At 37.9% G+C, this 12,733-nt stretch overlaps 1 protein-coding gene and 1 long non-coding RNA gene across 3 annotated transcripts; one reads left to right on the top strand and one right to left on the bottom strand.

Annotated features, from left to right (window-relative positions):
- Window positions 1-3,252: 3,252 nt before the first annotated feature.
- On the bottom strand, window positions 3,253-5,387 carry LOC124434821. 2 transcript variants are annotated; one of them, XM_046984749.1, is made up of 3 exons: window positions 5,018-5,387; window positions 4,797-4,845; window positions 3,253-3,499 (listed from the first exon to the last, which is right to left on the bottom strand). In XM_046984749.1, exons 1-3 carry the CDS (start codon window positions 5,254-5,256, stop codon window positions 3,371-3,373), a joined length of 417 nt encoding a protein of 138 aa, XP_046840705.1. In that variant the 5' UTR covers window positions 5,257-5,387; the 3' UTR covers window positions 3,253-3,370. The 2 variants fall into 2 exon arrangements, with proteins under 2 accessions (XP_046840705.1, XP_046840706.1); XM_046984750.1 differs by lacking the exon at window positions 3,253-3,499 and adding an exon at window positions 3,553-3,981.
- Window positions 5,388-6,707: 1,320 nt separating this feature from the next.
- LOC124434829 lies at window positions 6,708-9,943 on the top strand. The gene is made up of 3 exons (XR_006944909.1): window positions 6,708-6,967; window positions 7,446-7,633; window positions 9,859-9,943. It is a non-coding gene; the product is annotated as an uncharacterized LOC124434829 (long non-coding RNA).
- Window positions 9,944-12,733: the final 2,790 nt, after the last annotated feature.

Raw genomic sequence — 12,733 nt, forward strand, 5'->3', positions numbered from 1 at the left:
TAGAGATGAGCAATTGAACAATTTTCCCACACAAGCATGATTCACTTTTGTCAAGTTGAGTACTAAACAAGACTAGTTACCTTAAGTTGAAGTGTTAGTATTTTAAAGCAAATTGTTTTATTACGGTCGTTACAACGCTGATCAAAAGATTCAAAGTTGTTGCTGCAGATTTTGGCCTTGCATTCTCTCAAATCGAGAGCATTATCAAATTACACGATGATGTTCTTAACTGTCTCAGAAGCTCCGGGGAACTCTTCGGTGCATCTAAGCTATGATTTTGTATGATATATTGTGCGCTAACCGGAGAAAAGTATTACGAAAGAGAAGTCTAAGAAACTCGTCAATATCAGGTGGCTTTGATGTCTCGAGGTCACGTCACAGATATCGATGGAAGCACAAATCTTCTTTTCCTAATCTAACTTAAAATTATGCCTCGAGGTCACGTCACAGATATTGATGGAAGCACAAATCTTCTTTTCCTAATCTCACTCAAAATTATGTCTCGAGGTCACGTCAGAAATATCGATGGAGGCACAAATCTTCTTTTCCTTATCTCGCTTAAAAGAACATTCCAATAATATGACCTGAAATTTTTACTGCAGACGAAATCGATGGACGTAAATTACTTCTCGATGCTATTTCAATCAAGTTGCACGGCATCGTTTCACTGTAAGTTTGGCTGCTGTATCGAAGCCATTCTCAAGAAACCATCGATTTTTGTTGCTTAAGAGACAAGTCTACCCAGGGGCGGATCTAGGATTTTGGATACCATAGGCAAAACATTATGACGTCATTCAGTGCTAAACCTATGACGTCATACTTTGCAAAACATACTACACTATTTATGCTTTCGATAAATTGTTTAAATCAAACAGTCTAATCATTCAGCTATGCAGAATCTTGTAGATCTCAATCGTATAAATACATAAAAACATTGTATATTTATACTTACATATCACAAGGTCGTTGATTTTCACTATTCAGAATATTGAATGCACACAAGACTGTTTCGCCCCATATCAGGGCTCATCAGCATGCCTAGGAACACTTTAACGCAAAACAAAAAATCGTGATCCGGCATGGACAGCCCTGTGAGAGCCGAATTAAGCAGACTGGTTATGGCGCCAGAAGTTCGCCTACACACCTTTGAAAAGGAGTTTGGTTAGAAATGGGTGACTATATGGGATATTTCATGGATGTGATATTGCTCAATTTTTCACACCATCCCAGTCAATTCCAACCCTTTACCCCCCACCTAAAAATGAGCACTCTGGTTTTGAAGGCGCCAGAAACTCGCCTTTCACCTTTAGCAAATAGCAAAAGGAGTTTGGTTAGAAATGGGTGACTATGTGGGACATTTCATGGATGTAAGATTGCTCAGTTTCTTACACCATCCCAGTCAATTCCAACCCTTTACCCCCCACCTAAAATGTGCACTCTCATTTGCCAACAAATGAGCAGAATGTAATGTAATAGTCAAAATAGAGCTTTGTATAAAGAGTCTTTGTGAAGACTAAAATTTGGTGTAAGGAAAAATTATTCTATTTATGCTTAACAATTTTTGTGAAAGTAAATTTATGTCGACAACGGCCGAGTACCATACACGTACTCAGCAGTTTTAAGATTGGAATGTATATAGGGAAAAACCTTTATCGGGCGAGCTATTAGTTTGATGCAAATTCTATTGACGTTACTATTGTGTACAACGCACAATAAATGGTTAACATATGGACATTTCAACAAAATAAAAAACTAGGATATGAATAAATTCATGCAAATTTTAGCCTTGTATTTCCAACAGCAAAAGTATTAATAACCTCACCAATATCTGGTACAATTTCCTGATGAATTTGCATCAAGGCCAAACCATTTAAGCGTTCCCCAACCATGGTACTTCGCTGATAGTTTTAAGTGTCCTAAGGGAAGAAATAGATCGTTCACATTCACAAGAGGTAATGGGAGCGTTCCTAAAATACGTAGTAAAATTTTAATGTTTTCAAATCCGGCGAAATGAACAGATTTTAAAGTCTGGGCAATGTTATCAGGAAGGAGGCCGCAGTGGGTCTCCCAATAAGTGTACCACAACCTAAGTTCAGCATCTAAGGCCAAAGGATTTGGCAAATCATCATAATAAAAGTTAGCCACAGTTTTGAATGGCTCTTTCCAATCCACCCCATCTCTTGTCATGGACATCATTTTCGTCGGTACAATGCTAAGGCCTTTATAGACATTCACACTCTCAAGGTCGAATCGTGATTCTAAAGAAGATTGCAAATGATCTAGTAGAGGAAGAGTAATTGCACGTTTATAATACTCAGAAATGGTTGTGTGGGGAATATTTTCCCTGGTCGTTTGTTTGCGCACTGTTCTTGGTTTCCATTCTTCAATGCCAACTTTTGCTGCCAGTTCAAGCGCTTCGTCATACCAGGTGTCATGATAAAAATCAGAGGAATTCCTCATGTTCACCACCTCAGTTTTCAAAGTTGAAATTAAATGAATACCATCCATTATATCGATACTCTTACCCTGTAATAACTGTGTTACTGGAAGAGTTGAATCAAGAATATTTCTCGTGATAACTAAAGCAACGACGAAATCAAACCTGTCAATAAGTTGAAACAAAGATGAGGCATCAGACTGAAGCGACGGTTTGAACTCACCATCTAGATTTTCAGACATATCGTTAAGGGTGGTGTATACAGGTACAAAAGCTCTTGGAATGTATCTAAACCTTCGATACGTTCTACCCATCTAGTTTTGCAAACGTCTGTTAATCTAGTCTTTTCGAGTTTGTTTCTGAATTACGTATATGTTTTCAAAGGGAATATTGCGAGTTTGGGAAATTTTAATAAAATTAGTGGCATTGTTAACATGTTTCAACATATCATTGACAACACGTATACTCAAAGAATCGCAAATGGATAAGTTTAACCTATGACTATAGCAGTGTGTATAAAGAGCCTTTGGGTTAAGCTTTAAAATTTGAGCTGCTAGACCATTAGTGCAACCAGCAACTGAACCAGCCCCATCATAACCTTGCCCCCTACAATCATCTATTGATAAAGTCAGTTCCTTTAGAGCCTCTAAAAGTAGCTTGGCAAGTTGAGCACCACTTAGTCCCCACTTACAAAAAGAAATGAAATGAATTCTTCCCTGATATTCATATCGGTATCAACAAAGCGCAAAACAAGAGACATTTGTTCTTTATGTGAAGAATCAGATGCTTCATCAGCAATAACAGAAAAAACTTACTTTTTGATATCAGAAATAATCTGATTACTGATTACCTGGCCACAACATTTAATGATTTTATTTTGACTTGTTTTAGAAATATAACTTCTATTCTTACCACAATTCTTTAAATGATTTTCTAAAACTTTATCCCCTCTCCTAACTCCATAATTGAGTGTTTCAATGAAATTACCAACCCCTCCAGATGAATAACAACCAACAGTAGGGTGATACTTGGAATCATCACGATGCCCACGAAGAGGTAAACCTAGACGTCCACAAAAAATGACAGAATCAATAATTGGAGATAGTATTTCCCTATTCTGTTCTATTTCTTTCTTGATACCAGCATCCATGATCATCTCGATAGGCTGCAGAGTACCTGATATTTGGGAACGCAAAGCATCAAAAATTGGTGATGTGGATGCATGCAAACCGACTTCCCTCCCTTTACTTTTTCCAGCATGTTGAGTGAAAGAGCATTTAGCATTCTTCCAATCTTGAAGAGGTTCAGTAAACAACTTTTTTACTTTACTGGCCTTGCCTGGGAATCTATTGCCAAACAACACACACGATAGACAATACGCACCATTTTGTGAAGGTGAATAGCAAAGCCATTCATGCTGGTCTAGCCAATCATGCCTAAATGATCTGCCATTAGATTTAGGAAAATGATACTTTTTATCTGGTTTATATACATTTTTTATCAAATGACATATTTCAGAATTATCCATACCCTTAACTTTCTCCCTACAAGGAAACATCAAAATTATGGGTTAAAACAGCAGGTTGCATATCACCAGAAGTTGGAATACCAGGCAATAGTTCCTGGGATGATGTGTGAAGCAAAAGACTATTGGCTTTATTTAATGTCTGAGCAAGAGCTGCAGCAGAAGAAAAACTCTCATTGGGCATCCTTTTAAAAGTTGGTTGGGCAGCAGGCCTATTAGTTGAAGTAAAAATTTGAAATGTCAACTGTTTTGGTGCAATATTTGGAAAAATTTTGACAAATTTTCGTTTCTCTGTTGTTGAGCTGCTAGAATTAGACTGTGTACAGGAATTAGACAATTTTCGCTTCAACCTGTGGGCATGGAAAATGAGAGGCACAAAATGATTAGACTGAAAAGTCTCACCTGGTTGTACAGATCCTTCATGACAAAACAAAATATTAATAGCATCCAAACCTCTTTGGCTTAATAACCGGGCTGAACAATACGATTAAATAACAATTTATATCTACTTTCACCAGAATCAGGATAAAAAGTATGAATTTTTCTACCTAAAACAGAAGATAGGCCCAAAATACAAAGAAAAGATGACCATTTCTGGTCATTACAATTTAAAATAGCCTCCTGTTTTACCAGTTCATCTGTTGTATATCCAGTGTCTAAACATTCTTTAGACACTGACAAAGGCAAAAGATTGTTTAAGCTTTGGGCAAAGTAATCACTGTGCTCACTTATAACAGACAAAAAGCATGGGTGTTGAGCATAAAAAGCAGCATGAATAAATAGCTCAAGCGATGTTAAAATTCGCAAAGTAGGGACCAATGCATTGTTACCTACCAGAACTAGGGAAGCTGAACTGTAGAGGCAATTGCCAGAAGCTTCAGATCTTAAAAAATATTCAAGAAAAGAAATTAATATTTTGTTTGGTAGATTGATTGCATTGTATGAATGAATTGCTGACTGTAGACAAAGATATAGCCTAGCGAAATTGAGATTTAACCATTTTACACGTATATATAAATACTACAATACGATATATATAATTATAATATATTTACCTTATTGCAGTACAAGTCTTTCCGTCATGAGCGTGCTTTGGCACATATATTTCAGCTCCAAAATTTCGACACAGAGTATGGTCGGGGTCATAAATTCTATCTAACAGCTGCTCGTTAGTAAACATAGGTCGAACGTCGACCAATAAACGAGAATAAAGCTCATTAAGGCATTTTAAATCGTTTTTGGCCAACGCAGACTGAGCAGTCTCGTATAAATTACCACAACACAATGAAGACATTATAAAATATCACAAAACCGTAAACTGAGCACAGAGGCTGTTCAGAAACAATACGAGTGTATGTTAATTTTCAATTGCCTAATTTGCCTAGCTCAACTATGCTTATCAACAGCAATGATTGGTTGGAATTGCTCAAGTTAGGCAAAAAATTGACCAATGAAAGCATACGGTTGCAAAAATTGCCCAATCAGAATACCTATACACGATGTCAAGTTAGGCAAATTCATCTTGTTTAGGCAAATTGCTAACAACCAATCAAATGGCTAGATCGCCTTCTTGACTTAGGCAAAATGGCTGCTTTGCCTAACGACACGGAGCTTTATAGATAATCATACGCATCTGGACTACGATTCATATCAAAATTACGTCATTTAATTGCACAACATTTCTAAACAAAAGTCAGATGATTTGACTACGATAAAGTGCTATTCATAGTTTCATAATTCGATAAATTCGTATCGAATCTAAGTCGAAGTATATTTTGGTAATTTCACCATAGGCACTTGCCTATGGTGCCTACCCCTAGATCCGCCCCTGAGTCTACCTTCTTAACAATTACACAATGACAGTAAAGTTTTCCAAGTCTTTACGCTTAGATAATCAAAACTTGTTGTGAAGATAAAGTTTGACTAGCTTAATTTTCAGCTTTCTGTCAGCCTTCTGTTACAATAACAACAGTTTGTCCATTAAGCTGATTTTCTGCAAGTTGTTGCTCACTTTGCAGGTCATTCAATCCCTATTTGAATCTTCAGAATTTGCGCTATTTTTCTGCTCAGTACAGGCCAACGATGGTAGGGAGCCCTTAGCTCCCTTGTCATCCTCGTCAATCAAGGAAAACTTTCCAACTGATACATCTTCGCCCGCCGGTTCTCTCGCCAGTACATTCAGTTGCTTCTTTCTGCGTTAGTTGCACAAATTAATTTAGCTTCCCACTCTCTTCATTCTAGGTCTCCAAGGCTGCATCAAATTAATTGCCTGCTTCACAAAAGGTAATCGTTTTATTTAGTTGAGCAAAGATATTTCAACTATGTCAGATTCTTTTTCCTCGCCTTCCTCTTGCTTCGGTCATATTAACTGTGTTACGAATTTATTCAGATTAATTCTCGCTCTTGTTACTCTTCATTTGCCATATTTTTTAAGAATTTGTAAGGTATGCATTCATTTGCTTCCTCCCTTCTCGTTGTCGTGCAGAGTAACAATATTGCTATATTATGCCCAGCTCAGTCCCGCTCAACATTACTTTATGCCATATTTATGCAAACTAGGTGTTCATTACAAAATTCTCTATTGCAACGTTCTTTGGAACACAGATAGAGCTCGAAAGAATAATAAAGGCATATTGTCTATATTGCATTGTCCACTATTCTTAAAAATTATGGCAACATTGACAATACAAAAAACTACGCAAAGGGCTACTATAACTTTTTACAAAATTAATGTTCAACACATCGATCTGTACAGTTTGACCTATTAATAGGATGCCAATTATGTAGACCATTTTGCACCAAAATAATTTTGTAGAATTATCATCATACTTCAGCTTAAGATAAGTGTCATTTGTTTTTTAATTTAAATAGATATAATTGAAATAGACACTTATACCAAAGTATATCCAAGGTCACAAAAATGTTGCACCTGGCCTCACGAAGTATGACACACTGCTGAAATACCAAAATAGAAAGAAAGTAGCTGGTACTTACTGGCAGAAAGGGTAAGAAAAAAGAGAGCTAAGCATGGTCCAACACTATATAAACAACAACTTCTTAGGCCAATTCTGATATACCAACTTTATAGTAAAAACTATCGAAAATCAATAAAACTTGTTCGACCAAATAAATGAGAAGTGAGAATCCTCAACGTTCACACACTTTCTTTTCTCTGTTTCCATTATGGCTCAAATGAGAATGTGATGAGCTTTTGTCATTGATAAATTTAAATACGAGAATGATTATTGAGGCATCACCCACGTGCCAATGCTTTTGGAATGGACAGTAAAAACAGTAAAACTTAAAATTTGTCAAGTGTAAACAAAAGATGGATATGATTGGCAATGTATCGTAATGTGCTCCGCAATTGGACATATGAAGTGAATCGGAACTGGCTACCTTTGATGATCAGAGTACTGAACTGTAAAAAAGTCTCTATATTTTGAAAGAGTGTCAAAATTATGTCCACCTTTTAATTTACAGGCTCATAACTGCACAGATTGCCTGTGACTGGTCGAAATTACTTCGACAAATTTTATCAGCCTAGATGAGAGTCGGTACTCGCTGTCTGGAATAAAATAAAAACGCAGCAATATTTTTGTGGATGTAGATCATTCAGTTTAGTACAGTCCTGAGAAAGACTGTTGGTTATAGTATTGCTTATCACGAAGGTTAGCCGAAATAAGAGCACCACTTTGAACAATTGAAAAACAAATTCTTGCAACGTGTGATTTTATGCATGTGATGTATGTATGTTAATAAAAAGTATTGGGATACCTCTATGCTCAGTTGTTCATGGTAAACAAAGTGCATGAATCCCTTTATTGACCATGCTTGACAAGGAGCAGGGATCCCTGTATTTACCATGCGTAACCTCGCATAAGGTCCCTGAATTTAGCTACCATGTATAACCAAAAGCAGGGATGTCGGCCTCGGTACGTAGCTAACATGCTTAAATAAATACAGGGATCCCTGGATGTAGGTACAAGTGCAGGAATCCCTGGATGTAGGTACAAGTGCAGGAATCCCTGGATGTAGCTACAATCGCAGGGATCCCTGGATGTAGCTACAAGTGCATGAATCCTTGGATGTAGCTACAAGTGCAGGGATCCCTGGATGTAGCTACAAGTGCAGGAATCGCTAGATGTAGCTGCAAGTGCATAAATCCTTGGATGTAGCTACAAGTGCATGAATCCTTGGATGTGGCTACAAGTGCAGGGATCCCTGGATGTAGCTACAAGTGCATGAATCCTTTGATGTAGCTGCAAGTGCAGGGATCCCTGGATGTAGCTACAAGTGCAGGAATCGCTAGATGTAGCTGCAAGTGCATAAATCCTTGGATGTAGCTACAAGTGCATGAATCCTTGGATGTGGCTACAAGTGCAGGGATCCCTGGATGTAGCTACAAGTGCATGAATCCTTTGATGTAGCTACAAGTGCATGAACCCTTGGATGTAGCTACAAGTGCAGGGATCCCTGGATGTAGCTACAAGTGCATGAATCCTTGGATGTAGTTACAAGTGCAGGGATCCCTGGATGTAGATACAAGTGCGTGAATCCTTTGATGTAGCTACAAGTGCATGAACCCTTGGATGTAGCTACAAGTGCAGGGATCCCTGGATGTAGCTACAAGTGCATGAATCCTTGGATGTAGTTACAAGTGCAGGGATCCCTGGATGTAGCTACAAGCGCATGAATCCTTGGATGTAGCTACAAGTGCAGGGATCCCTGGATGTAGCTACAAGCGCATGAATCCTTGGATGTAGCTACAAGTGCATGAATCCTTGGATGTAGCTACAAGTGCATGAATCCTTGGATGTAGCTACAAGTGCAGGGATCCCTGGATGTAGCTACAAGTGCATGAATCTTTGGATGTAGCTACAAGTGCAGGGATCCCTGGATGTAGCTACAAGTGCGTGAATCCTTGGATGTAGCTACAAGTGCATGAATCATTGGATGTAGCTACAAGTGCATGAATCATTGGATGTAGCTACAAGTGCAGGGATCCCTGGATGTAGCTACGAGTGCATGAATCCTTGGATGTAGCTACAAGTGCATGAATCCTTGGATGTAGCTACAAGTGCATGAATCCTTGAATGTAGTTACAAGTGCAGGGATCCCTGGATGTAGCTACAAGTGCATGAATCCTTGGATGTAGCTACAAGTGCAGGGATCCCTGGATGTAGCTACAAGCGCATGAATCCTTGGATGTAGCTACAAGTGCAGGGATCCCTGGATGTAGCTATAAGTGCATGAATCCTTGGATATAGCTACAAGTGCATGAATCCTTGGATGTAGTTACAAGTGCAGGGATCCCTGGATGTAGCTACAAGTGCATGAATCCTTGGATGTAGCTACAAGTGCAGGGATCCCTGGATGTAGCTACAAGCGCATGAATCCTTGGATGTAGCTACAAGTGCAGGGATCCCTGGATGTAGCTATAAGTGCATGAATCCTTGGATGTAGCTACAAGTGCATGAATCCTTGGATGTAGCTACAAGTTCATGAATCCTTGGATGCAGCTACAAGTGCAGGAATCCCTGGATGTAGCTACAAGTGCATGAATCCTTGGATGTAAGTACAAGTGCAGGGATCCCTGGGTGTAGCTACAAGTGCAGGGATCCTTGCATGTTTATGGTTAACAAATTACAGAGATTTATGTATATACCATGCTTAACAAAGTACAGGATTCCTTTACGTACCACGCTTACCAAAGTACAGGAATACCTTCTATGTTTATGGTGAACAAAGCACGGTTATCAAGAAACGTAATTTCTAGCAGACGGATTCAGTAAACGGTTCATCATAAGCAATCCAAACTTTAAAATATGTACAAAATTTTTTTGCACAGATAACTGAAAACAAACACAAAAATTTTTCTTCCCTCTTACTGTAGTAACATTGTCATGCGTGGAATTGGACACTGCGAGAAGATTTGCTTAATACTGGCGAGTAGACATCACTATACATCAAAAACACGTTAAAAAAAAATTTGAAAACAATAATAACAATAACAAAAGCAAAATAGGGAATGGCAAACTAGCAATAGTAAAACTGGCAATGAAAGACATAAGATCGACAACGGATAACAATTTTCTGATATCGGAGATAGTCAAATAATAACAGAAAGAGCAGACATATTGACAGCGGTTCTATTAACCAAATATTGAAAGTCTACTCTTTCGCCACTGTGGGTCAACTACGTCATCAAAATACGTCATGACAGCTTTTTACAACAAGCATGGGCTGCAACACGGCTACGACAAAGTTGGCTGACAGAAGAACTCGGTCATCACAGATCCGCCTACATCCTCAGAATCGCAACGAACGCTGCGTTTAGAGATTACATTCATCATAGAAAAGGGACAATATTGTCTAACTGGCGTTATTTAAAGGTGAAAACATGTGAAAATAGATCTGTCATAGTAAAAGAAATATAATCTTGAATTGAATATATTTGAGTGGTTTGAACTTTTTTGCCAATGCGCGTAAAAGACGGAAAAAAATAATCGAAATCTCGAATAGAAATTTGCTACATCGTTGACATTTACCCCAAAGTGAAAGACTACTATTTAGGACTACGTCGGTAATTTCTTAGTCTAAATTAAGCTCCTAAAATGAAAATTTGCGTTTATAAGTCTGTAAATCAATGTACAATTAATCACACGTTTATAAACAAAACAATACTAACAATGACGTCACAATGAAGCAACACCTGCTCATGGTTATCTACAGTCGGTGGCCATTATAAACAGTGATTTCTCTACATAGAAAGCATCTCGTGAAGAGACTTTCAATTTCACGACGCTTGTCAAAAACGCACTTAATTTGACTTGCTTCGTTGGTCAAACAATAAATTTCGTGAAAGCTCAAAAATCCACCAAGCGAAAAACGAATACTTAGAAGTGTGACAATAGAAATCAACAGCAATTATTAGAAATGTGATTTCTAAGGAAACCTTAGAAATGTGACTCGTAGGGCAGCCATATAAAATGTAACTCCTAAAAGAACCTAAATAAAAATGAAACGTATAACCACGGCTGGCTGTAAATGATTCTCGCGAGCTTGCAATTACTTATTGATGCAAACCCTCACATCTTTGCTATAAATTGAGCATTTCCTTAAACACAACGGACAATTGCCAAATTCTGAGAATGGAGAAACTGGCCGACAAACGAACTACAATTGGATAAAAATCGAAAAATTCAATTTATGAATGTAGGGAAGAATGCAAATGGTACGCAGCAACACATCATTTACAACTTTTGACAAACATCTACACTGTTAAGGCTAATTTATACTTCGTGCGACAAGTGTCGCGCGCCATGTCGCATGAGGAATATGACGTCATATCACCAAAACGGAAGTAACATTTGACGTAATTTCACCGTATTGTCGCACACGTGCACCTCGCAAAAAGTTGTAACGTCGCAGACATTTTGTCGAATTGTCGCGCAAGATAATTGGCTATCTAATAACACGTGGTTAGTCATTTGTGTTTGTCTCAGCATATATTTATCACAAATATGAAAAAATATTAAATCATGGATGGATGCGAAGAAAGATTAGCGGAAGAAGTTAGGAAATACCCTCATATATATAAGACTCGTCTAGAAGAGATGATAAAGACCTACAAAAAACTACGAATTCATGGAAGGAAATCGCGAAAAGCTCGAAACAAACGATGCTGTTTGCAGACAAAAATGGAAGAAAATACGGGACCGATTTAGGAAAGCCAAAACGCGTTTAAGATCGAAGAGTGGCAATCCTGGCGGAAAAATTATACCTGCTATTGTCATTAGCGTGTCGTGGTTGTCTAGCATTTTAGCAGAAATGAATTCATTTGATTCACAAAGAATTTTAACAATGCTGCCAATGCACTACTTGATGTAAATGTCAACATAATTTTGAATTTGTATGCAGATTTTGCGCGGTTGTCGCGTTTACTATAAATGCTTTATTTGATTGTCGGATGGCGCGTGCCCATAGATTGCACAAGCCAGAGTGTCGCGCGACACATGTCGTAAGAAGTATAAATTGGCCTTTACACTGTTTGTTTACTTTGCACGCTAACTTGGCTTTTAATTCATGGCAACCGGACGCTTATACATATCGTATTACAAAAACAACATATAAAGATTCATCAAATATCAGATATGATGCGTTCGAGGTACTTGTTCGGATTCAACTTAGTACGTTTATGTTTGTGGTTGGGATTTCAAGTTCGCTTTTCCTCCGCTGGATTTGCTGACACACACAAAGATGATTTTAAGAAATGGATAGAAAAGTGTAAGTACACAATACGGTAAGATGCGTTGTGTTCTTATTTGTTTTGTCTATGCTTCGAACTATGTTGATGGATTGAACGCAACTGTGCGGACACGGTCCCAACGCTTCATTGTTCGTAGAAATATGAATCATGGTCAAGTTAAAATTAGTACTATGACTTCAGTGAAAAGAAATGCAAGCGTAAAATTGAAAATACTATAACTAATCTATGGCTCAAACTATAAGCGTTGTTTACAAAAGAAAAAACATTGGTCAAATTTCACGACGACGAGGTTCACTAAAATATTTTACTTGAATGTGTTGTAATAGTTAACAAATGCTATTTGAAATGCTAACTGCGAAATTCAGATAAAATGTGCCAAAACCAATTTCATCAGATTTATTGACATTTTTATGAGGACTTTATTGGCTATTTTCTGAGTATCCCAAAATCGTGATCCCGGAATTTATAAACATGCCAAACATGTTTTGCGAGAGAAAGA

Source organism: Xenia sp. Carnegie-2017, unplaced genomic scaffold, assembly GCF_021976095.1.
Source record: "Xenia sp. Carnegie-2017 unplaced genomic scaffold, XeniaSp_v1 HiC_scaffold_14, whole genome shotgun sequence".
In the NCBI taxonomy this organism is placed as follows: domain Eukaryota; kingdom Metazoa; phylum Cnidaria; class Anthozoa; order Malacalcyonacea; family Xeniidae; genus Xenia; species Xenia sp. Carnegie-2017.